This window comes from Tympanuchus pallidicinctus, unplaced genomic scaffold, assembly GCF_026119805.1.
Source record: "Tympanuchus pallidicinctus isolate F22 unplaced genomic scaffold, pur_lepc_1.0 scaffold8, whole genome shotgun sequence".
Taxonomy (NCBI): domain Eukaryota; kingdom Metazoa; phylum Chordata; class Aves; order Galliformes; family Phasianidae; genus Tympanuchus; species Tympanuchus pallidicinctus.
The window spans coordinates 54,103,580-54,128,662 of NW_026294802.1; the positions used below are offsets into that span (position 1 = coordinate 54,103,580).

Consider the following 25,083-nt stretch of genomic DNA (forward strand, 5'->3'; position numbering starts at 1 on the left):
GCCTCAGAGCCGTGCTGCCCTCGCCTCGTGCTGGAACACGAGGAACTGCTCGCCGTGTGACACGGAACGAAGGAGCGGCCCTTCCCTCCGCCACACGGCCTGGGGACGGCCCGGACGTGCTGCAGCAGGCCGAGCTGAGCGAGGTAAGCGAGGAACAAAATGGTGGCCAAGGGGCTGGGCTGGGCGCGGATGGGGAGCGGGGGGAATCACGTCTGCTCTCGGGCTTGTCCCGGTCCCGCCGCCGCAGGGCAGGGCTGAGCCGAGCCGAGCCTAGCCGTGCCACCGGGCCATGGCCGGGGCGGTGCCGGGCTGGGGCGGGGCGCGCTCTGTGCCCGCCCCCGGGGCTGCCCGGCTGTGCCCAGCGCCGCGCCCCGCAGCTGCGTCCCTCCCGCCCCGAGCGCCAGCAGCAGGTAGGGCCGGCAGCGCGGCGGGGACGGCTCGGAACCCTCCGGCCCGGGGTGCGGGGCGGCTCCTGGGGCGGCGGGGCCGGGGGGGCGGTGGCGGCTCCGAGCTTGGGGCTGCCGGGGGGAGGTGGAGAGGGGCGTGGGCGAGCGGCGGTGGTTCGCGTCCGTTCGAGGCTCGGCGTGGGTCGCACGGCTGCTCCCGAGCCGGTGTCTCTATGTAACGCCGCTCCGCGGAGTGTGACTCGGTGTTACGCCGCGCCCTGAGAGCGGCACGCCGTTAGCGCAGCCCGGGGCGGAACGCCGGCCGCCTGCTGAGCATCTGCGCCCTGTGTTGAGCGCTTCTGTGCCCGGGGAAAGGGTGTTTGAACAGAAATTCCACGAATGTAGATACTTAAAGTTATTTGAAATGTTTCCTAGGAAAAGTGTTTAAAAAAAAAAGTTATGGGGATGACTTGTTTCAAGGAGGCCTCATTAGTAAGTAGATCCTCATTGAATAAAACTGCTTTGAATGTTATTTGCTTTTGGATGTGAAAAAAATTTGACTTTGCTAACAAGGATGACTCTAGCATCAATTTCTCCTAAGTCTCCTTTTTTTCTTACTGATCATTGCAATTCTTTCAGTTTTCCACTACCAACTTTGCATGATGCAAATTTCTCAGTGAAAAAAACATTTCCTTTGCTGAATTTATGGCATGGCTCAGCTTAGGGTACTTCTGCACTGGAGCAGAACGTGATTCTCAAGTACCTCTCATCCTCTAGGTTTCCCCAGCTCCCCTGCAGTGTGCTGTGTAACATCTGCCCAGCAAATGAATTGTTATCCAAGTACTCAGGATCAGGTCTTGGCTATTGCAGACGGTTTCCCTCATCTTGTCCATGAGGTAGTTTATTCCACACTCCGTACTACGCAGTGCAGAGAGCTCCAACTTTAACCCATAGCAGGAAGAAGCAGAACCCAGCACTGCTTGATGTCCGCTCTGTGGGCTGGCTGCGCCGTGCCATTCTGCAAGGTGTGCCTGCATTCTGTGCATTGTACTTTGCTGTTCTTCTCCAGCACAGATAGTGGGAATGCTGTCCTCTGCACTGATGCTCCAGTCCTGGGAGTCAGTATTCATTTATCTATGCCATCAGTGGGCCCCACCACAGAGCTTTCTTGCTGGAGCAGCGTGGAGCACTAAAATTCAACACAATAGGGTGGGAATTGAAGTTACGCCTTGTAGGTGTGCGTGGATGGTGGACTTCTTAAATGCTGTGTTTAAATACGTGGGGGGATTTTCCAGTGGTTGCCTGAGAGTTCAGATACTGATGTGTTTTGTTGAGAACTGGGCACATGCAGTAGGTGGAGGAATGTCTCCTGCCCTCAGAAGAATGGACGCTTTCTTCAGCTTGATGAAATCCTAATACTAGAGGGAAAATACACGGAAACTGAATCTGCAAACAATCTTTGGCTACTTTTGAATGTCTGAAGTGTGACAAAGCAAAAATGCTACTGTTAGTTTCAACTTTGATTTTACAGGCACAAATCCAACCTGTCTGTGAATTTGCTCCTTTCATCACCAAAGCAGGGATGTGAGATAGCATTCCACAGTTTGGTTTCATGGTTCTGATAACGTTACTGAGCTCCAGCTGAGGGGCTGGCAGCCTGGCTCGTTCCATTACTGGGCTGTTTTTGTGGATACTGTATGTATTTTTGTGATACAGCCTCAGCCAAATCTCCTGAGTTAGCATTGCTGCCAACAGTGTCACTGTGGGGAGATGCTGCTTCAGGGGAGAAGAGAAGGTAAGAGCCTTCCTAGGGCGCACAGAGCAGCAATTAGCTGTTTTCAAAGACCTGTGCTGAGTCAATGTTTCCCCAGGTTCACATAAAGTAACTTTTTGTATGCTGGGTGCTGTACAGTGTGCTGGTGGGAATGAAACCATTCTTAAAATAGCCCTCTGACTTATTTGGTGCTCAGGATTTGTATCTGCTTTTAGCTTGCTTTAGGAATGCAAGCTTTGCAGCTTAATTCCAGACTCAGTACTGCTACTGATGTATTACTCATGTTTGTGAAAGAAGATGTTGGATAGGAATCTGGAGCTCCACAAACCATCTATTTCCCCCTTCTGCTTTGAAAACCTAACAGAAGGAATATTTTAGTGGTTGGTTTTTCTTCTTCTTTTTTATCTTTATTTTAAATATGAGCTGAAGTGATGAAGTTGCAGATTGATTGCAGTTAAACAGAACATGGTTAAACATATGAAGTAGCTTGCTCACAATGAGTAACTACTGTATGGAGGGAAGCAGCTGTTCTTGTTTACTGTTCACTTTCACAGCACTTAGGAATTGCTGTATGAATAATCTATTTCAGAATACGTCTCTGCCTGATCACTTTCTGTACCTCTGTCATGTAGTTTATTCTGCTTCTCAGCATTAGTTAAAGTTCTCATTTTGTCAGTTTCATCAATTAATCATCATTTGATCACTTCAGATGCTCAGAAGACTAAAGGAATTTGAAAGAAATGCTCTGGATGATTAATTCTGTTCCATAGAAGGAAAAGTGATGTCAGGGTTCTCAGCTACAGGCTGCATGCTGGAGCTGTTTTGCCAGTATCAGGCAATCTCCCTAGGTGGGGGTAGTGCACAGCTACGGAGCCTGCCGTGTTCAGTTCATCTGCAAAGTATGTTTCTGCGGGAGGCGATGTGAGGAGGCAGTGCAGTGTGATACAGCCCTCGGGGCAGGAGCACAGTTGTTTCACCGGCTTGTCGGTGTCTCAGCAGTGACAAGAGCTTGCAGCAGATGTTTAGGCAAAGGAGAGAACTGAGTTTGTATGACAGATTTCCTTAGGTCTATCATTGTGGCTTTTGGCACAGAGAACTGTCATGATCGGGGATTTTCAGAACTGAAGGTTGCATTCAGATGATCATGTTTAGGAGTCAATAGTCATCCCATCCCCTGTGAATTTCTCATATCTTTTTGTAGTTCTGTTTCCTGAGCAATAATTTCAATTTTGTGCCTGCAGAGAAGCACTTTTTTTTTTCCTTTAAAACTGCTACATAGCAATTAAGTTGTACTGTCCACATAGAAATAATGCCTTAATGCAAATGCAAAAAATCATAGTTTCTTTTTTTATGATTATTATTACTGCCTTTGTCATTTTCATGCCCAAGATTAATTCCAGAGTTGGATTTTCTTCAGAGCCCAGTCTATCAAGAATCTGTCTCGTAGGAACAACTGTGGGGATCTACCAGGAAGAGCACTGTTACCACAGGAATAAGTCACAGCTCATTATCTCCAGCCCCATATCCAAACAGGAGTAACTGCAATACTGCTGAGCCATGAGGCAGACTACAAAACCTTTGCAGGTTTATGTTGCTGAAGAACTGTCTTCCCATGATTTTGGCTTTCAGTAAGAACAGAAGTAAGTGAACTGGTGGTAGAAGTGTCTGAGCAGACTGCATGCACACAGGTCTGGAATCCATGGTGTGTGTGTGGTTGTTTCCCAAGAAGTCCGGGATGTTGGCAGATTTCCCATATTTACATTGCATCCTGCAGTCTGCTGGTTTGTACAGCAAAAGTACCCTGATTGCCAAAGTGGGTTCATCGTGCCTTTTATGCCTCTTTGGCGGTGGGTGTTGTGTGATTGGCTTTTTTGTACCTGTGCCAGTCTGCCCACACCCTCCAGGTACGGCTGTGCTGCCAGTTCTTGCCCGATCACAGCAGTGGATGCTTTCTTGCAGCATCACGAGTCCATCAGCGTGCAGACACTCAGCGTATGCAGTCTGCTGATCCGGATGTGTATCTGGGGTGCTGGCAGAGAGCTGGTTTGGTGGTATGGCTCTGATACATCCTGTCATAGGTGGATTCAGATAGGCAGTGTTCATAGCTGTCAGCTTCCAGTTCTTCACAGCTGCTCAGTGAAGGAAAGCGTGAGCAGAAAAACCAGGAAAGGAAGTAGGAGGCTGTCACAGTAAGGGCTTGAACGAGTGGCAGGGTTTATCCCTGATTATCCACTGATGATGCATCTGCAAGGTTAGAGCTTGGGCACTTGTGGAGCTGAACAGAGCTGTGGCAGCTTTTCCTTGGGGTGCTGTCAGTGCTTGGCTCAGGAGAGCTGCATGAGGTGACACAAAGACACCAGACTGGGACAGCCAGGCTGCACCAGGGCTGCTCCACCGGGTGCTGCAGTAATTTGCTGTGGTGCTCTGTGTGGTTCCATCATACTTCCCTTTGGATCATTATTTTATTATTATTATTATTTTAGTTTTTCTGTTTATTTTTTCCCCTCTTTGAGGTGAACTGAGGTGTAGATAGTAACTGCATTCTCAGTCAGGATATTCAAACCAATTTGCCAAGGTTTTTTGATCAAAGTTTGGGATATGATGGTGACTGGATAGAGGGAGTAGTTGGTTTGGACTTAGATTTTTTGTGTGTTCTTACTTTTACCCATTTCAGAGTGTTCTTTTCTCACTACAGGCTGTGGTTTTGGTCCTTTCCCTCTTCTTCTCTTTTGCCCCTTATCCATTTCCCAGTAAGAATCTGGAACTGCGCTCAGCTGGTGTCCCAGCACAACTGGGAGAGGGAGAAACAGCCATGTGTCTGTGCTAGAAACAAGTCAGGCAGTGGGATGCTGTCCAAAAACAAAGTTTAAACATATGTTATTTACTGAATGTTTCCACATGCAGTAAAAATAAAGCTACAATTCAAAACAGTGCCTTTAAAACACTGGAGGAAATGAATCATCCCAGAATCTCTCGGGTTGGATGGGGCTGCCGTGCTGAGAGCTGTCTCCATCAGGGCTTTCCCTACTTCCAGGCTGCCTGCCTTGAGAGCACTTGTGGTTCCTCAGCCATGAAAGCCTGAATCTCATTAAAAAGAAAATTTAAAAACACTGTTAATCACCAAAGGAAGACCAACACTTTCCAATGAGGAAGAAGGGAGTTTTTGACATGGCTGTCAGCAGCATTGCCTTCTCATGGCTGCCGGCCTGGTGCTCACAAGGGCTGTGGCAGCACTGGGACAAAAAGGCCTTTGAGAGAAGTTATCTCTTTCAGACAGTGTGACCACATCTGCATGTATTCAGAGAACTGACAGAGGAACTGCAATAGCTCTTATGTCGGTTTACTCGGAAAGGGATGTTGGGGAGGAAAACCGCTGCCTCTGCAATGGGACGGCCCTGTCTTGGATGTCCCAAGAGGAGGAGGAGGATGGTGGGGAAGTGCTGGGCTGCTTGTGCAGGGCTGCAGAAGCTCCTGGCCATAGCAGTAACTCTGTCTCTTGTGTCCACCAGGGCTGGCACCACTAACCTGCAGCATCTATATGGCTCAGGCACGTCTGATGTTCTGATCGATGCCCCTGAATTTGAAGAAGCTTTTTGATTTTGAATGTGTCTGTGAGGTGAGGTAACTGCTGCTAGCTCAGGATGCTGCCCATCTGCGCAGCGCTCCTGTGCAGTGCCCCAGGCTCTGCTGCAGCACCATGAGGCCAGGCCTGGGGTGGGCTGCTCAGCCATGCTGCATCTGTGGGGCAGACAGGGTTTCCTCTGTGTTCTTTTTAAGCACAACTGTTTTGTACTCAGCCCCAGTATTTGCACAGTCTTCTCCTGTCCTTGCTGTAGGTGTAGCAGTGGCTTGTTGTAAGCCCTCTCACCTAAGTCACCCGTGCCTGCAGCTTCACATGGAGCACTTCATGCTTCCCTTCTGGACTCCTTTTAGGTTGTCTCTTCTGGTTTCCATTCCATCTTCTCCAGTAATAATGTATTAGTCTGTGCTTCCTTGGGTTAATGATAATGAATTGAGCAGACTTTTGTGCTACTGAGGAATGCACTGGCTAGCTCACACGGGGAGAACGGTTTGCATCAAGTTGCAGCTCATTTCCCCTCCGCGCAGCCAGGACGTGGTGGCTGGAGGGACAACATCTGTGTCATTTCCCCACAGCTGACCACAAGCACATCCTCACTGCCTCCATGAGCGTGCTTTGGCTGTCACCACCAGATCTGTCTATGGGACTTGATAGGGAGTTGTAACCATATTTTAATGTACTGGGTTATGTCTTTTGGATTATATAATGCTCCTTTCAGACATGTTTTGGGCACTGAACAGTGATTTGTGTCCAACTACAATTCGCAATTCATTTTTGTTTGAAACTGTAGGGGAGCTGCTGGTAGTTTCCACAGATCCATACTTATCTTTGCTGTGTGTGTAAGTGCATGATTCAGCTCTCACGTATGCTAAGGTAGGGCTTTTAAACAGTTGATTGTATCAGCAGATTTTCTCTGGGTGTGTTTCGATCAGATGGGAGACCTGTATATTCTCCAAGAGTTTCTCCCATGTAAGTAATATTCCTCCTGATTTCTATCATGCACCTGAGAAGAAACTCAGGCTTTTGTGTTTTTCCGTGCGCCAGGTTTTCAGCCTCTGAGACTGAACCTCCTGTTTTCTCTGAGCAGATCGTATTCAAAAGGTGGAGAGACCAGAATAGAGCTGACATGACTCATAATGCAAACAAACAGCTGGAAAAAGGGAACAATACACAAATCATCTGGGTGTTCTAGTTTGCAAAAGTGGTTTAGTAGGAATTTTAACTTTTAAATGCAAAAACCTACTTGCCAGTTGTACAGATAATGCTGTACTTTGTGTCCTGGACTGTTGATGTGAATTCCTGTTGGAATCCAATGTGTATTTTAAATGAAGGAGGAAGCTGTTAAAGGAACAATGCCAGTTTGACCTTTCAGGATGTGTGAATGGCTGCATCTGTTCAGATGTAACTGCTAGGAGTACTGCTGCCTCTCCTATAGGGGACTGAAATAGTTTGTGGATCTGCCATGGTTAGAGTAGGAGGAGGCTCTTCCATGCCATCTTTTCTATTCCCACAGAAGCCTTGTTTACTAGCTTCTTTGGGAGGTGGGATGAAAGGGGTTGTTCTTAGTACTATCTGTATATGACCTTAAGGCTGTCAGGAGACTGAAAACTGAACTCATCTCTCATTTTAGATATTTTGCAATGCCTGTCACCTTGGCAACAAAGCTGAAGTCCCGTCAGATTTGTTTTCAGTGACTTACTGAAAAGTTAGTCACATTATATACTATTTTGTCAAGAAGCAATAAAGAAAAGTATTCTCTTGTTCAATATGTACCATAATCAGTACACCGTGCTGAACTGTCTTCCCTTCTCTGTTAAATGCAACACCGTGTCTTGAATTTCTTATTGTCAGAACTTGAATGTTTCTGTAATATTCAATCTGACAATCTTTGTAAATTCATCAGAGTTTTTACAGATTTGCAAAGGATCAGAGAAAAGAAATGGTTGTGTGGGTAGTCGGGAAGTGTAGATTATCTTCAAAGTGTAGGAACAGCTAAACCTGAGATAATAATTTGATATTTGATCTGTTCAGTGACATTATCTCAGACTGTGGAGTACGCAGCTCTTGCTCTGGCAGTGTTCTGTCACACGTACAACCTGCAACCTGCGGATTCTGTTGGGATTGATCATGCCAGTAATACTTTGCTCCTTACAAAATGCCAGGACCCTCTGTTCTTTTGTTGCAGCAGAAACGCAGTGATTTACTTCACCTCTCTGATACGGGTGGTGTAGAAAGAGACAAGGGAGCCCTTCTGTTCCTGAGGAGACATGTTATTTCTGTGGAGCAATCTGTCTCTGGGCAACTGTTGACCACTAAGTAGAGGAAAAGAAAGGATTGCCTGGGTGGAAATGCAACTGTTTGCCTCCAACGTCCAGTGAAGATTGAGGCACAAGAGCCATTTTTGAAGCACGATTGCTGTGTGGTTGCAGACTTCTGCTCAGATTTACTGTTCTCCCCATACTTTAGAAGTGTACTTGGCAGTTATTTTGGTGCCCCGTATTATCATCAAAATGAAAAATAGTGCCTTTGCCATCTAAAAATGCAGAAATTGCTCCAGAATCACGCAGCAGGTGTTTTAGATGCTCAGTGGTGCAATGTTATGTTGGCTGCAGACCTTCCTTTGTGGGCCTTGTTTGTACAACACGTTTAGACAAATTAACTGAACCTATCGTGAACTAGGAGTGCAGCTGTAAATGAGAACAACCATTTGGTGGTCTGACCCACATTTAACTCAGCTGAGCTTCCCTGAGCAGCCCTGTGTGGGTAAGTCCTTTTCCTGTTGCTGGGTATACATGTGGGAATGGCTGCAATTTCTCTGTAGCTCAAACAAACAAAAAGTTACTCTGAAAGAAAGTGTGTGTGTGTTTTTCTCTTGTAAGTTACTGGCAGAATGAGCTATGGAAGAGTGTTTGCTCTGAAGGTAAGCCTGAGTTCTCCCTGGACAAACAAAGCCAAACACCCTCAGGAGTGCTATTTCTGTTAAAGCAGGGTGCTGATAACATAGCAGTTAGATCTCTGAGTCTCTGCTTCATGTAAATACTTGGAATGTCTCTTTCCTTTGCAGCACGTACTGCTGAAGCTATTTAAACAAACCTTTGCACTTCTTTTGTCACCCACTGTTCTACCAGCAATTTTCCATCTATCTATGTATATATGTATTTGCAGTTGCTCATATTCAGTGAAAATACTGGGAAAAAAAAGCCTCCAGGAGCTTCACTGAATGGCTTAAAAATTTACATGCTGTTCACTGCCTTAGAAACATTGAAGTACGCAGCTTTGTGAGGAAAGCCCTGCGTGCCAGTATTTGCTTTGTCATGCAGAGGAGCTGCCTACTAAGTACTTAAGCACGTTCCTGTGCATTTAATCTTGCTTTAGTAAATTTTTACTTTAAAAATCCCCTTTAAGAAGCATTACCATTACTACCTTGCACATTTTGTGGTCTGAAATACCCTGGCAATACCGGAAGTCAGAGAATGTTTTGTTTGAGTGTGTGCATTCCTTCAGATCGGGTAAGCTGCTCTGGATGTTTGAGGTTGAGTAGGAATCAGGCTGGAGCTCACGAAGTGTTGTCTCCTCTTTTTGATTCTGTGAGACTGGATGATACTGTGTCCCAGAAGGATATTTTAGGCAACATTATATAGCTGAGAGGGCTGTAGGTATGAAGATCTGACAGTAGATTTGATTTGGATGGACTAGTCATTAATTGTTCCCACTAATTGGCACTGCCATGTGATGAGATGGAAGGAATAAGAGATTCTAGAGTCTGTCTTCACAGGTATGCCTTGCAGTGAAACAGGATGTTCCTTTCTGTGCAATGCTGGGCTGGGTCTGAGCGTGGCAGAATGGGGCTCCTTGTCAGGAGCAAACTCGGAGGAGAGTGAAAACAAATGGTGCAAGTGCTGATAGCACAACTTACAGGAGCACAGGGCCTCTCTGGGACGGAGGAGTGGGAGCACAGCCACAGGGATGAGTGTGAGGAACATAAATGGGAGTATTTGGAGGGGAGGCACAGGAAAAAATATTCTCTTATAAATAGAAGTAAGCAAAGAAGAATACTGAGTCCCAGGTGGAGGTGGTGGAAGCACAGCTTGACAGTGCTGTAATGGAGAAGATGCACACCAGGACGTTTGCTGGGCAGAGAAACAAGACGGTCTCCCTGTTTTTTTGGCCTTTCTGTTGAAACAGGTATTTCCCAGCCTTGGGAAAATCATTTATAACTGTACTGAAGAAGCAGACTCCAGATTCTGCCACTGGTCTGTGAGATACACACAGACTTTTGCACAAATTCAGCTTCCACAACACACCAAGTCCATGTGCTGTGTGCGGTAAATCAGGATGCTATCTCTGTAATTATTTCTGTAGAAATATTTGTCTCTGTGATATAGAAATACTAGAAATACTAGTCTCTGTGATAAGGCATTCTCAGACAGACCTGGCACGGTTGTGTTAACTGCACATCTGGACACCATAATGAATTGTGTTCCAGTTTGCTCAGAGCATTGGATTTTTCTTAAGTTCTTGTTTTTATTGCTGTGCAGCCAAGTGTCATTTAGATGATCCATCTGCACTGAAATCCCATATTTCAAGCCCTTTCCTTGTTTTCCTTAAGTAACTTCTCTTTGCATAAGATGCTGACCCTGAGCAGCACTTTCTATGACTAAGCTGGACAGTTTTATTAACATCAGCCTGAGGTTTGCTTTCTTTCCCGTGTCTCCAACAAGACATCCTTTTGGGTACGGTCCTGGCAACCTTATCTGGCATTTACCAGCAATAACACATCCAGAGCACAGCTTTCTGCGGCTTGACTCAACAATGCAACATTAGCACAGCAGTAATAAGCTGTACCAGCTGCTGGCGCGTGTTAATGTTGCACTTACTGTTTTCTGACATGCTTCAGATGAATCCTTACCAAAGATTATTACAACACACAATTTATTTACCACCACTCTCGTTCCTCTGCAGCTAATTGACAACACAAGCTTGGATTCGGGACAGGACTTAATAAAATGCCATGTTAATTAATGGACCAAATCTAGGTGTTTGTTTCCTTCCACTTCTCACCTTCTCCCTTCTCCCCCCAGCCCTGAAAAAAAAAAAAAAGTCTAGGGGATTTGAGCTTACCCTGAAATGGGATGCTAGCAGTGAACATTATCCTAGGTCTCTTTGCGTTCCGTCTGTTAAGTTTGGCAGTGTCTCACTGTACAGACTTTTATTAATAAAAAGTCCAAAGTATTTTTCCATTTGGAAGGGACTCATCTCTTTCTAATGTTGTGCAATCCAGTCGTCCTGGTTTGGGTGTGCTGCAGCTGCAGAAGCCATTCACAGCTGGTTTTCCCGGAGCATCAGAGCTGTCCCAGGACACAGTTAGGCTTCCAAAATTTTGTCACCAGATTCAGACCCTTTGACACTCTGAAGTTCCTTCATGGAAATCAGAAATGTCAGCAGGATTAAGGCATTGTTTTCATTATCTATTTCAGTTTGAGAACTTGCACTGAAATTTTCAGAAGCGCATTAACTAAAGCAGTGCTTGCCAACTTGACATTTAAAAACAAAATGCATTAGCTTGGACAAGAGAGAAACTGTTCTAGGAAGAGAGAGAAAGAGTCCTCATGGAGAGAGGAGAAGGCACATGCACTGTGGGGTCTGATCTTTCCATACGGGAGTCTTGTGGATGCAGCCAGGTGGAGCGTTTGGCTTCCTGTTGAAGCACCTGCTGAAAACTTGAGAAAGCATGAACACTGTCAGTAATTCTTCTCAGGGTGCATTAAAATCACCAGCAATATGACCACACGTAGGCACTGGGTATGTTCCTCCTGGTGTACCTGTTTGACCTCCCAGGATGTGCGTGGCACACATGCAGCATGTCTGCAGCAGTCTGCAGCCGCCGGCAGCGTGTGGCAGTGCCGGACCTCAGCCATGGCTGCTCCACCTCCAGCAGCAGCTGCACCAGCTGGAGGAGTGTGGGGCTGCTCTGCACCTGGGCTGAAAGTGGAGTGTGAGCCTTCCTGTGCAGCCTGTGTGCTGCGGGCACCTGGGAGGTGTGATGGGCTGATGGAAGGATGAGCTCTTGGCTGCCTCTGTGATGGCGATCCATCAACGTGCCTGTTGCGATTCCGTTGGCCCGAATGGGACTGATGGCTGCTGTGTTTCTGTCACAGGGCTCTTACTACACCCTTGGTGGTATTTGGTTGTGGAATTACTGAATTAGTGTTGCTCTCTCACCTGCCAGCCCGCTAATGCCCTTTTGCTAACACTAGAGCTGAAGTGCACTTGTCTATCTCAAACTCCTCTGGCTTGTGTTACTCTGATGGAGGTTTGTGCAACATTGAATTCAGGTGCGAGGCTCATGATGAATTTTGCTTCCTGCTCCTCTGACAAGTTCAGAGAGATGAAGGTGTATTCCCTCCATCCTCAGGTTGTTGGGATGTGCACCATTAGTGCTCCTCTGTTCTGACATCTTCCAAACCTCTTTCTCTGCAGCCCTTGCCATCTGGAGCAGGTTTGCTGTTCGTTCCTCTGCGTCTCATCAACTTTCTATTTAGGTGCAGTCATCAGCAGACAAAATATTGCCTTTGTTGTTGATGTCTTTTAATTTCTTCCTATCCCCTTGGCCTTATGACTGGATATTTGGCTTGTTTTGAACACATTTGCTCTGTCATTTGTAATGGATAGCATATTGTCTTGAGCTATTGCTGGCCGGGATGAAGTATCTGTAAGAGGCTGTAGGAGTCTGAGGCTCCCTGAGGAGTGTGTGCACAAACAAGTTCCGCCCCTGCATTGCTGAGGGGGTGGGCGTGTTTGTCCCTGATAAAAGATGCCTGCTGCAGCGCTCTTCGATATCGGCGGGAGGAGAAGGAGGGAGCTGGGACTCCCTGCAGCTTCTGCAGGAGGAGGGAGAAGCCCATCTGCTGTTAGAAATGGGAAAACAGGGCTTTGGTTATATTTTTCTTACCGTTTTTTGCACAATGGCTCTGAAGCTGAACTGTGTGAGCTCCATGTCTGTTGCAGGGCTTGGCTATGTTGTTACAGCAGCTGTGGTGCTTTCAGCTGTGGTAAGTGACCAGCACCACAATTAAACATGGGCAAACTTTTACTCTTCAATTACTTGTAAGAGTCACCCTGTTTTCTAACTTCGTAAGGAGTTTGTGCAATTTTATAGTGGGATTTGGGGAGGAATGAAGTCTGGTTGACTGCAATCAGAGCAGTCAAAACTCACTGTTTTCCATCTTTATCTGTTTGATATCAGCTTAGGAATCACTTTGGTAACCTGCAGTTTTGCTCTCCAGTTTGTAACATTCTTTGTTTCTGCCTTGGAAGCTGAGCAGGTGACTCCTGTGTCGTACTCATACTCCTGTCCATCAGCTGCTGTGAACTCTTTTCTTTACCGATTTATTGGATGCTTCTAATATAACATTTTAATTTTTTCTTTCCTGTTGTCTGCTATCACTTACAGGCATGCTATAATATACAGACAAACGTCTTTTGCCAATACTACAAAAATGTTCTGTTTACTTTCAGTGTTACCAAAGTGAATTATTTTCATGTGTAGCTAAATGAAACTGTTCATTATGTTTTTGTAAAATAATGGATTGTATGTTGTAAATAGACTGCATTTGTGTGACAGTACATGTGTTAAAGCAGAATTGCAACATCCCTAGGACAGGATTTTATGGATAGCACTTTAATTCCTAAAATAGAGCAGTGGCACAGAAATACTGAAGTAATGTCTCTTGATTATCAGTAGGAGAATTTAAGAATATAAGGAACTTTTTAATTATCTCTTTGATATTCACAATATTTTCCAGTGAGAGCTGGGTCAGATTACACAACAATGATAATAATATCTGGATAATACACAATATGTAAATAATGATTAGTAATTGTGCAAGCTGTACAACATATAGTTAAAAGTGATATGTCCATTTCCTGCAATAATTAGCAAGGAAACTTGTATTTCACTTCTGCGTCATATTGATAAGCTATAAATTGCTTGGAAAATACGTAAAGTAAAATCAAGAAATTAGGGAAAAAAAGAACCCCAAAACAACGCTAGACAAAAGAGAGCCTGCAAAGGGATGAGGCATGGAGTAGAGTTGTTTGGAATGTAGAAGTAACAATCATCAATTGAGACAGATTTCGTTTATTTATTCTCAAAATTCAATGCAGGAGAAAAGAAAGGAAACTCCGCTTGTTGCTTGGGACAATAGCTAAGAGATCAGAAGCAAAGTCATTTAAACAAGGGTTTCCTTGTACTGTGTGGATTGAATAACATCCTCTGTCCTGCCCGTAGCCTGTCAGCATGGTGGAGCACGCTGAGTTTTCGAAGGCTGGGAAGGAGCCTGGCCTTCAGATTTGGAGGATTGAGAAATTTGATTTGGTACCAGTGCCAAAAAATCTGTACGGCGACTTCTTCACAGGAGATTCTTATCTGGTGCTGAACACCATCAAACAGCGCAGTGGGAACCTCCAGTACGACTTGCACTTCTGGTTAGGTAAGGCTGTGGGAGTGCCCCTGCTGAAGTGAATTCTGTTCCCCTCGCTACTCTGACACTCTCCAGTGAGTGTTACCCAAGGAAATAAGGAACAGAACTTTGGGCATCCTGGGAATGCAGTTTTGGTGCAGATATTGCTACTCGCCTTAAGTATTTGGAATAGTTTCTGCAATAGAGAGTACAGCCACCTCTGTACCTGGAAATAGAACTGTGGTATCAAAATAATGGCTTTTCTGATCGAGGTGATGTGATTCCTGGTTCTCCAGAGTAAGTTGTCAGGCCCACAGAAAAGACAGGAACTCAGATGAAGGAGTCTGCTGAAATCTTTTCTATTTCAAGGGATAGAGGTCAGTTCAGACCTCCAAACTGGCCTTCTGCAATAAACATCACTGAGTGACATGGCAAGGCTTTCTCCACATTCTATAAAACTCACTGGCAATATCATAGTTAAATCTGTGTAGGATGGTGGTTTGCCCTGTTTGTCATCTGTCAATAGCTTTTCTACACTAAAGAGATTCTGAGAGGCAAACTGCTGAGGAACTGGTGCCCTGCTAGTCTCTACAGCCTTAATGAGCTGATGATGTCTTCCTGCAGATTCATCTGCTTGTGAATTTGGTCCATGAGAAGCTTCCTTCCAGGGCAGGGTGAAATAGCAAAGGGAAAATGTATGATGCTCAGCAAAGCCACAGCTGTGAAGCAGTGGGGCTGCAGCAGTTATGGTGGTATTGTAACCCTTACAGAAAAATAACTTTTTCTTATGCTGTGCAGGGTCATTATTAGAAAATATTGCAAACTGCTACTCTGCAGATCCATGTGGAAGCTGAACTTCCAGGAATTTCCTTTCTCCCTTGTGCTTATGCTGAGGCAGAAGCCTTGCATTCTCTCCGCATTTTTGCCTTTTCATTTCTTAGGAGATGAAAGCTCTCAAGATGAGCGAGGGGCAGCTGCCATATTCACTGTTCAGATGGATGACTACCTTCAGGGGAAGGCTGTTCAGCACCGTGAAGTGCAAGGCCATGAATCCTCAACATTCCTGGGGTATTTCAAGTCTGGCATCAAGTACAAGGTAGGTTATGGCTGGATCTTGATCCTGCCAGTCTGAATCAAATCTGCAAGAAATGAAGTCCTGCCCACTTCTCAGAAAAATAAGAGTTGCCCTTTTGCCAGTTGTTTAAAAAGCATTCTCAACCAGATGTTTTCAATGAGGTGGAACTGACAGGGTGGAGAACAGCAGATCCCAGTGGGAGAGCTTTGGCTCAATTAATAATGCACAAGGAAAGCCCCAGGAAATTTCAGGGATTGGGATTTTGTTTTTCTTTGGAAGACAGAGGGAAAAAAACAGTCTCAAGATGTCTGGAATGAGTTTAAGAGCAATCCAAGTGAATGGGAAACGCCTACACAGTAGGCTTAATTTCTCCCAGTTACTTAACTGAGGTTGGCCTTGCCTGTCTCTTTTTCTGTGCTCAGTCCAACTCCTTACCATCCATAATGTTGGGGGAAAGCAGATGAATAGTAGTACTGTATTTTCTTGTAATAGAAGTAGAAACATACAGTCTAGAATTGCTATCCTTAGTCAGGACTATGGTAGTAGAAGGAAAGGGATATCAGGTCAAATGCTTGCCAAGTACTTGTATTTCCTTGTGTTCAACTCTCTTAATCTTTCTGTTTTGCTTATTTCCTGCTCATTTGTTACTATTTTCTATTCATTCAAATTTGGTAGTACTTTTTTGGACAATACATTGTAGGGGTAGGGAATCCTAGGGCTGGGATAATTTTTGGTAGGCAGGAAGTGCAATATACATGGAAATACACCCTTCACTCCACCAACCAAAATCCCCTGAGAATGTCAGCTGATCTCATGTTTCTAGCAGTGTCCCACAGACAACAGAGGAATGGATAGCTGGGATGCATCGCTGGATAGATGGACATACAGAAGTCCAGCCTGCACATATTAGCTCCCTCTGCAACTTTCTGATGACCCTCTGTCCTGGGACAAATAAAAACTTCTCGTGTATAGCAAATCAATGTATTTTTTTCTTCCCTTTTAATTTTTGTCTTAGGCTGGTGGCGTGGCTTCTGGCTTCAGGCATGTGGTTCCCAATGAAGTAACTGTGCAGAGGCTTCTCCAGGTCAAGGGCAGGAGAACAGTCCGAGCAACAGAGGTCCCTGTGACCTGGGAGAGCTTCAACACGGGGGATTGTTTCATCCTTGACCTTGGCAGTGTAAGTACCGCATGAAAGATGAGTTATCAGACTTTCGGAGGCAGGAAAATTCTGATTAATTAATTTATTTTTTTCCTTCATGCTGTGTTCACTTATCTCAGGTGTTCAGCATTCTGAAACATCACGTAGCTGATTCTGTAACATCTTTCAGTCCTGGACATGCTGCTCCAGAAAACGTCATGTTAGGGTCTGACAAATGGCAGCTGCGTAACTTCTCTTTCTCCCCAGAACATCTACCAGTGGTGTGGCTCCAACAGCAACCGTCAGGAGCGTCTGAAGGCCACCGTGCTAGCCAAGGGGATTCGGGACAACGAGAGGAACGGTCGCGCCAAAGTCTTTGTTTCAGAGGAAGGAGCAGAGCGGGAGGAAATGCTTCAGGTTGTTCACTTCATCCGTTTCTCTATGCTGGAATGGGAAGGGCAGTATGTGAAAGAACAGATGCAATGGATAGGTAGGCTCAGTTCTGTTTGTGTGTACACAGGAAGTGCCAGCGGTAGAAACACTCACTGTTGGGACAGCAGATATTTTTGCTGATTTTGATCTAGAAGTTTCTTCTCCTTGTTCCTTGTGGCTGGAGCATCTGCGAACAGAGATTTTTTTGGATTGGCTAGTAATATTTTCTTTCCTCTCTCTCTCTCAGGTCCTAGGACCAAAGCCCAGTTTGCCACAAGGAGCTTCGGATGATACTAAAACTGATACAGCCAATAGAAAGCTCGCTAAGCTCTACAAGGTAACAAGAAACAGATGGACCCTCACGATTGTAGAGAGTGAAGTAATCTTTCCACAATTAGATGGAGCTGGAATAGCGTAGAAGAGCTGATCTGATCTGACTCAGAGTCTTTTAGGAACCTTTTTAAATTTAAGCATATGAACCTCGGTTGCTTACACTGCATACCCACGTGCTTTTTACTGTCTTTATCAGAGACCAGAGTCAGCAGTGGGGATTCAGCTGGAGCTTTTCAGGAATTTATGAGAGAAAGGCAGAGTGTGAAATGAGTGGGGAGAACGCTGTTAAAAACATGAGAAGAATGGACTAGAAACTGGCTTTATCTCTTCCAGTATGCAGTGAGCATGATGAAGTAATGATTTGGAAGGTAATGCTTACCATCAGTTAGTATGAGTGCAGAAGACTGTTCAAGACTGTCTGGGAGGAATTCTTCTCTGCAGTTGTCTCCACTAATGACTTGGTGAATATCTGCCCAGATGGTTTGTAATGTAGACCTTTCGTTATTAGGAGGTACGAGGACTCAGACCTTTAAACACTCTCAACACACGGAGGCCTACTCACAGTTACCAAGACAGCCCAATTCAGTTCTGAGATGCAGTTATTTTGCTTTAGAAGAATTTTGATGGCTGCTTTTGCATCCAGTACGTTTAGCAGTTTGGACTAGTCTTTGATTCTAGTGATTTCTGCTTTGTTAGACATATCTGAAATCTTCCGATTAAGTGCTAGATTCTGTCCTACCATTGCTGTGTCAGAGGTTCCGTGTTTGAATGATAATAGTGCCTGAAGCAGCCATTGCATTCAGGTTGATTTCCCTTCCACTCCATGAGTTTTGGATTACTGCCATGAAGCTGAAGGCAAACAGACAGTGCCTTATCTAATCTCTGCACTGTTACCACAGGTCTCGAATGGGGCTGGGAACATGGCAGTTTCCCTTGTGGCAGATGAGAACCCCTTCTCCCAGGCAGCACTGAACACAGAAGACTGCTTCATTCTGGACCATGGCACAGATGGAAAGATCTTTGTTTGGAAAGGTACTGTAGAGATGCAGGTGAAGCTGGTTATGTATGCATAGGATTTTCATCCTGATTCCTGTTTCTTTTGAGCCAGGTAGGAGAGTGTTCACTTGATGGAGGTGGTGCTTTTCAGGGCATTAGATAATGCTATCAGATAGCATTAACAATCCTGGGAAAGCAAAATGGCAGGTGCTGAGATACTGGGTTTTGGTTAAATGAAGGTTTCTGGGAACCAGAAAGAAAAAATGAATTAACATCGTAAGCAAAAAGGAAATTGTTCTCTCAATCATCCTAGAAAAGCACAAAAGAAATAAAAATTTCATTTAGTACTCAGCACCATCTTCTAGCTGGAATTCTGTGCCCTTCAGCTGTTGCAAAAGGTTGAATTGCTATGGGCCGTTTTTCTCTGGGTAGATAAAACTTGTTAAAAGTTGCTATCTTTCCTGTCTCTTTTCATTAAAGGCAGGAGTGCCAATTCTGATGAGAGAAAGGCAGCCCTGAAAACAGCTACTGATTTCATTGATAAGATGGGTTATCCGAAACATACCCAGGTAAGGATGTGCAGCCCACCCAGATGCCACTGTGAATAGTTCTCTACCACATAGGCACTGACTCCAGAGCACAGCTCACGTGAAGTGTATCAGTCTTTCAGGTAGCTGCTGTTTGGGTGGACATGCTCTTCAGCAGAGAGACCCTGCAGTCTATCTCCAAGGCTAAAATGGCCACTGTCCTTAAAATGGCATTTACTGCTTTTCAACTAGCATGGAACATGTAACTAGCATGTAACTGGCTCTTCTGTTTCAGGTCCAAGTCCTCCCTGAGAGTGGTGAAACACCCTTGTTTAAGCAATTCTTCAAGAACTGGAGGGACAAGGACCAGACAGAAGGACTGGGAGAGGCTTACATTTCTGGTCATGTTGCCAAAATCGAGAAAGTACCTTTTGATGCTGCCACTCTACACACCTCCAGGGCCATGGCTGCCCAGCACGGCATGGAGGATGATGGCTCTGGCAAGAAACAGGTAAGCTGGGTCAGAATCCTTTTGAAGAGTTTCCAGAATTGTCTTTACTACTTGATGCCTTGCTGTAAGAACAGATGGAGCTTGAGACTCATCAACACTGCACTTTCATAAATGCTGGGGTAATCTTTAACATGTAAGATACCAGGAAGGTCTTGAGAGCCCTACAACCACGTGGTGTAGATGAGCTGTTGTTTTCACTCCCAGATTGCCCTGGGGTCAATGCTTCACCCAACACCATTGACCCAGACTTCTTTCTCATTCCTCCTTGTCCTATTATTCTAGCTCTTGCCATCATGCATGTCATGAACGGTTGTCCCAGAACACCTATCTGACACATCTGGATGTTTGTGTTTGTGCATAGAAGCAATGGTCAAGGTGGGCTTGAAAGAGCTGAGCCAAGAGTCCCAGCCAGCCTTGTACTTTTCCAGAATCTCCAGTAAACTAAAATCTCTGTTCTTCATAACTGAGAGAAATCAAAATCATCATGTCATGTACAAAATGGGCATCAGTGCTGGCAGTGCTGGTAGTCTGACATTCCTCCTGTGTTTCTCACCATTCGGAAGGCCTGATCAAGACTGGGAGTTCACAATTGGATAAACTGAACGTTCCTTGCTTCCAGGCCTGGCTGCAGGCTGTGGAAATCTGTGGTGGATGGGAATGGCAGACTTTTAATGGCTTTCCCCAGCAGGTGGGGCTGCAGGACTGCGAGTTTTGGGAAGCTGGATGAAGAAAACAGCTCCGTCTCTGCTGAGGAACATCTGCTTACTTGTATTTCACTAAGAAAATTTCTGGTCCTCTCCCTTTGTGCTCTTTTCTAGATTTGGAGAATAGAAGGCTCAGAGAAAGTGCCAGTGAATCCTGCGACATACGGCCAGTTCTATGGAGGGGATAGCTATATTATCTTGTACGACTACCAGCATGCTGGAAAGCAGGGGCAGATCATTTACACTTGGTGAGAAAGACTGGGCCTTTGTAGAAGCTGTGAAGTCTACTTCTTTGAGAATGGGTCACTGCTGGTTCCCATTTATGGAGGATCCTCAGGGAATATGATTTCACCTATGATAGTATTCCCTCCCAGAGCATTACTAGAGGTCTGGAAAGTTTTGAAGTTTGAATGGAAGGAATTACTGTGATAGCAAACAAATGAAAAAAGATGCTTGCTTGCTTGTTTGTTTGTTTGCATTTCTAGCAGTACTTAATCCTTTGGATCAAGCTCTGGACTTCTTGCAGTTTCTACATCTGAGACCACTGTAACTAACTTTTCTTACTTTGACACTTTGACTGGTGGATTGGGACTGTTACATTTCCCAGGCCATGCCTTTAAGGAGGAGCTTTTTAATGGTCTCCCAGTCATGTTCTTGCTCCTCAGCAAGCAGAGAGGGCACAGGCAAGCTGTGTAACTAAAACCAAAAGGAGTGCAGTCTGTATAAGTACTGCACATATAGTTCATGCTAGCCATGTGAACAGGCATGTTTTTAAGATGGCTGCTGAAAGGATCTTTGGAGATAGGCATGGAGATACTAAAGAATGTCTGCTTATTATCTAGAAAACATCCATATTTCCCTCTGAAATCAATCAGTCTTACAATCTAAGACAGTGAACTTCTTTTTCATGCTGAATGAAGTGCTTTGACATTTTTCTTACATCTTGATCTCTGTAAGGTGCATGTTGGGGAGCAGGCTAAAAATGGAACTCAAATTTTGCCTTCTCTTTCAGGCAGGGTGCTCATTCTACTCAAGATGAAATTGCGACTTCGGCATTCCTCACAGTGCAACTGGATGAGGAGCTGGGAGGCAGCCCTGTGCAGGTGAAAAAACAACCAACAAACAAAAACAAATTAAAAAAAAAAAGCCAACACAAAAACGGACTGAAAATAAATAGGATATAATTGGTTTTCTCATACCTTGCAAGTGGCAGTGAGCCATTTGCTTTCTAGTGTTAATAATTCTCAGAAATTAACAACCTGTATTTCATACAAATTAATGCAACATGTTGGCAGCCAGCAGAATTTGCTCGGAAAAGCAGAAAACGCCCTGTGTATATTTAATTACATTTTTTGCTGCTGGATTGGTGAAGACTGCAAACTCTGAGTTCTGTAAGAAGATTCCAGCCAGAAAATGGCAGCCAAATCCATTTCCAACATACCTTACGCTTCTCTTCATCAGTGCCTTAAAACTGACAGCAGGTTATCTTTTTCTCTAGAAACGAGTAGTGCAAGGAAAAGAGCCACCTCATCTGATGAGCATGTTTGGCGGGAAGCCTTTGATTGTTTACAAGGGTGGAACATCTCGGGAAGGAGGCCAGACCACACCGGCACAAACACGGCTGTTCCAGGTCCGGTCCAGCACCTCGGGAGCTACCAGAGCTGTAGAGGTATGTGGAGAGAGAGCCAGCTGCTGTGTGGGGCACATGAACTGCAGTGGGGACGCAACCTCTTCGAGAAGAATGAAGGCCAGATTGAGCTTTCTGATGTAAACTGTAACAAACTTTTAAACCTGCAGGAACTGTTTAAAGATGTCTCTTTTCTGGTGAATAAGTGGTGATAATCATTATGTTCATTTTGGTTTATAAATATAATCTCAAACAGGTTAAACCATTCTGTCTTAAGTCCGCAGTAGATGTTACACCCTGCATAAAACAATGGTTGCCAAATACTGTTTGGTGCTGGATACTGTGACTTGTTCTAAGCTTGTGTGACCACACTCCTACCAGTGGAAGACTGCAAGTGCTGAAGACTCTGAATAAAAATAGAGCCTGTGCCAGCATACAGGCTGAGAGCCGTTTCTATTTGAAAGAAAATACACACATACAAATAAACATTATGCTAATGAGTCAGCAGCAGCAGGATGGTGCTCTGATGGTTTCCTCAGCAAGTTCTTATATCTCCTGACAGAACCATAAAGACTGGCAAAATGACAGCCCCAAGCATCTGAGCAGAAAGTTGTGCTTATTTGTAGGTTGTATTCAGAAACACACGTTTGTTTACTCTTCTTGTACGGCTAAGCCTCACTCATTACCCAGACATAGGCAAATATACAACATATACTGTAACCCTACATGCTTACAAGGAATATCTTGTTTGAAGTTTGTTTAAGAATAGATACTAACTTTTATTTTGAAATTACAGGCTCTACATAGAGGATGATTGCACCTCACATGTGCAACTTTCTCTTTTTTTCAGCTGGATCCTGCTGCCAGTCAGCTGAACTCCAATGATGCTTTTGTCCTGAAAACTCCCTCTGCTGCTTACCTCTGGGTTGGCCGTGGCTCCAACAGTGCAGAGCTGTCAGGAGCACAAGAGCTGCTGAAGGTTCTGGGAGCTCGTCCAGTACAGGTTTCTGAGGGTAGAGAGCCAGGTGAGGGACATACATGAAGTCTGATGTCATTTCTGTGTAGCTGCACTTTCTCAATAATTATTTCCTGGATATTTTCTTTTTGTCTCTCAGAGAAAGGAAATGTCAATGTGACAGAGGAGGCTTCTCCAACCTAGTGTCTTCATAATGTTTAACAGCACACCCGCACTTGTAGACCTCTAGAACTTTCTGACTTAGAGAGAAGAATGCTTAAAGTCCTACCCAACCATACTGCTTTCCAGCAATAGCTGGGGCAACAGCGTGTCTATTTCTTTATCAGATAACTTCTGGACGGCCTTGGGTGGGAAAGCTCCGTACCGTACCTCTCCTCGGCTGAAGGACAAGAAGATGGATGCTCACCCCCCTCGTCTTTTTGCGTGCTCCAACAAGAGTGGACGCTTCACTGTGAGTGTCTGGAAAGATTGTCAATTAATTCAGCATTCACCTGACAAAGCTGAGAGAAATTTAGTCTGAGTATGCCCTGAGTCAACTAATGAGCTGTTACACCCAATTTTCCTTTGTGGCGCTGCCTCCAGAGGGGAAAGTATTAGCACCAGTTATCTTTTTCTGCAGAGACAGCAGCTACCTCTATAGCAACTTCCTATAGCAACCAGCATTCCGATTCCTAAGATTTTAACTCATGAATCTTTCAAGCTGCAAGAGGGAGCCATAGAAGCCTTGTGCATGAATGAAAGGGCTGACAAGAGGTGAAACGAGCCCTGGTGAACTGCATTTCCCTCATTAAGGTAAAGTGACGCTTGCAGAATGTCGTCATATTTTGATTTTATGTTTTTCAGATTGAAGAAGTCCCTGGAGACCTGACTCAGGATGACCTTGCTACAGATGATGTTATGATCCTTGACACATGGGATCAGGTATGTCATGTTCACCTGCTAAGGAGAGAAGCAAAGAATATACACCATGTGGCTCTAGATTGAGAGATCCAAATTAAAATCACTGGCAGAATTATTAAAATTGTAGAGTGTTTTTGCTTTGAAGCCTGAGAACAAAACACCTCACCTGTGACACTGAAGAGAACTTACGCCCAGAACCTGTGCTAGTTGCTGTGCATGACTCAGCCAAAAGTGAACTTAGAGATGAATTCTGTGTCTGTTTTATGTAAAGATGTTCAAACATCAGTTATTTTTTTCTGTTGTTAAGCTCGTGTACAGCTTGTTCTCGTAATTAGAATTTACAGCAGATAAACTGCAGCCAAATGCTTCCTGTCATCTGCCAGAAACTTTATTCAGGTGGGTCAGTGATCCAGGCACACCAGGAGGAATATGTTTCTGTTCAGTGTTGTACTCAGTTCAGTCCTTATCTTCTCTTTCATAGGCACGTTAGCTGTTGCTGAAACAATTCATGTGATTTATTTTTTTTAATCTATAGGTGTTTGTATGGATTGGAAAAGATGCCCAGGAGGAAGAAAAGACTGAGGCTTTGAAATCTGGTAATGACATTTTTCCTTCTGAAATAAATGTTTCTTATTTTCCCACCATCTGATTCTAAGTCAGACAATTTAATATACTGGCGAATGTATCTTAATCATAACATTCAATGTTGTGATCAAAATGATCACACAGATTGAGAAGAGAGGCTCCCAAAGGATTCCAAAGAAAGGTCTGGTGTTTAGACACTGTGCTCAGGCCCTAACAGTAGAAAAGTATCCCTTTGTGGGGAGTACAGACTGTCCTTATATTGGAGCATTTTATAACCCTAATGTGTGTTTTCTACCTAAAAATGCCAGTCTTCTAACAGGTCTAGATAAAACCACAGAGTAAAAGCTTATTTGTTTTAATGAAAAATCTGAAATTGTATCTCTGGCATCCATCTGCTGCTCCCTAAGATTTGTACCTTATGAGATTTTCTTCTACTTGTGCCTTTACAGCTAAACGATACATTGAAACTGATCCAGCCAGCCGTGATAAGAGAACTCCAGTCACACTCGTTAAGCAAGGCCTGGAGCCTCCAACCTTCTCTGGCTGGTTCCTGGGCTGGGATGATGACTACTGGTCTGTCGATCCTCTGCAGAGAGCAATGGCAGATGTGGATGTCTAAGTAACAGGTTTTTCCTCTTTTTAATAGAGCAAGTTTAGTTCCTTCAGTGCCTTCAAGAGCTGCTTCCTCCTGCTGGATGGATGCTAGCATGGCAATGATGTTAATAGCCAATTAGCTGTGCAATAAGTACCAAAACCAATCACAATACTGCTCTACTCCTTGCTTTGATTGTATTTAATGTGGTAAAGCTTGTTTGGAATAGGAGAAGAATGGGTGAGCTTTGTTACTAAGATGAAAACGTTAAACAGAACCTGTAGATCCCACCTTTGAACTTACTTGAAACAAATACACACCTTAAGAAAACGAAACCTTCTCTGTGCTGTTCTTTTGTGAGAGCGTTAAATGTTTACAGAAAGGATTTTGTGGTGGCTTGGGATGTTTTGTTTTCCTCTCCATAGAGCTGCTAGCATAAGCTCTCTGTTTAATACTCTGGTAAATTCACTGTATTCTCTTTTAGA

At 44.5% G+C, this 25,083-nt stretch overlaps 1 protein-coding gene across 3 annotated transcripts; it reads left to right on the forward strand.

Annotated features, from left to right (window-relative positions):
* Nucleotides 1-24,933, forward strand: GSN (gelsolin). 3 transcript variants are annotated; one of them, XM_052668014.1, is made up of 18 exons: nucleotides 1-410; nucleotides 822-878; nucleotides 14,031-14,232; nucleotides 15,144-15,298; nucleotides 16,293-16,454; nucleotides 16,683-16,832; nucleotides 17,095-17,184; nucleotides 18,080-18,212; nucleotides 18,657-18,745; nucleotides 18,999-19,214; nucleotides 20,033-20,166; nucleotides 20,931-21,021; nucleotides 21,417-21,587; nucleotides 22,396-22,570; nucleotides 22,848-22,972; nucleotides 23,365-23,442; nucleotides 23,957-24,017; nucleotides 24,456-24,933. In XM_052668014.1, the coding sequence occupies exons 2-18, from the start codon at nucleotides 846-848 to the stop codon at nucleotides 24,623-24,625; spliced, it is 2,235 nt and encodes a 744-aa protein (XP_052523974.1). In that variant the 5' UTR covers nucleotides 1-410; nucleotides 822-845; the 3' UTR covers nucleotides 24,626-24,933. The 3 variants fall into 3 exon arrangements, with proteins under 3 accessions (XP_052523974.1, XP_052523972.1, XP_052523971.1); XM_052668012.1 differs by lacking the exon at nucleotides 822-878 and having other exon boundaries at nucleotides 325-410; XM_052668011.1 differs by lacking the exons at nucleotides 1-410; nucleotides 822-878 and adding an exon at nucleotides 12,559-12,792.
* The last annotated feature ends 150 nt before the right edge of the window (nucleotides 24,934-25,083 follow it).

Excerpts from the sequence above, each read along its gene's own strand:
- GSN (XM_052668011.1), top strand. The coding sequence starts at position 12,658 with ATGGGAAAACAGGGCTTTGGTTATATTTTTCTTACCGTTTTTTGCACA. Across the intron at positions 12,793-14,030 it reads CTGTGGTGCTTTCAGCTGTG|CCTGTCAGCATGGTGGAGCA; the intron begins GTAAGTGACCAG and ends TCCTGCCCGTAG. Across the intron at positions 24,018-24,455 it reads GACTGAGGCTTTGAAATCTG|CTAAACGATACATTGAAACT; the intron begins GTAATGACATTT and ends GTGCCTTTACAG.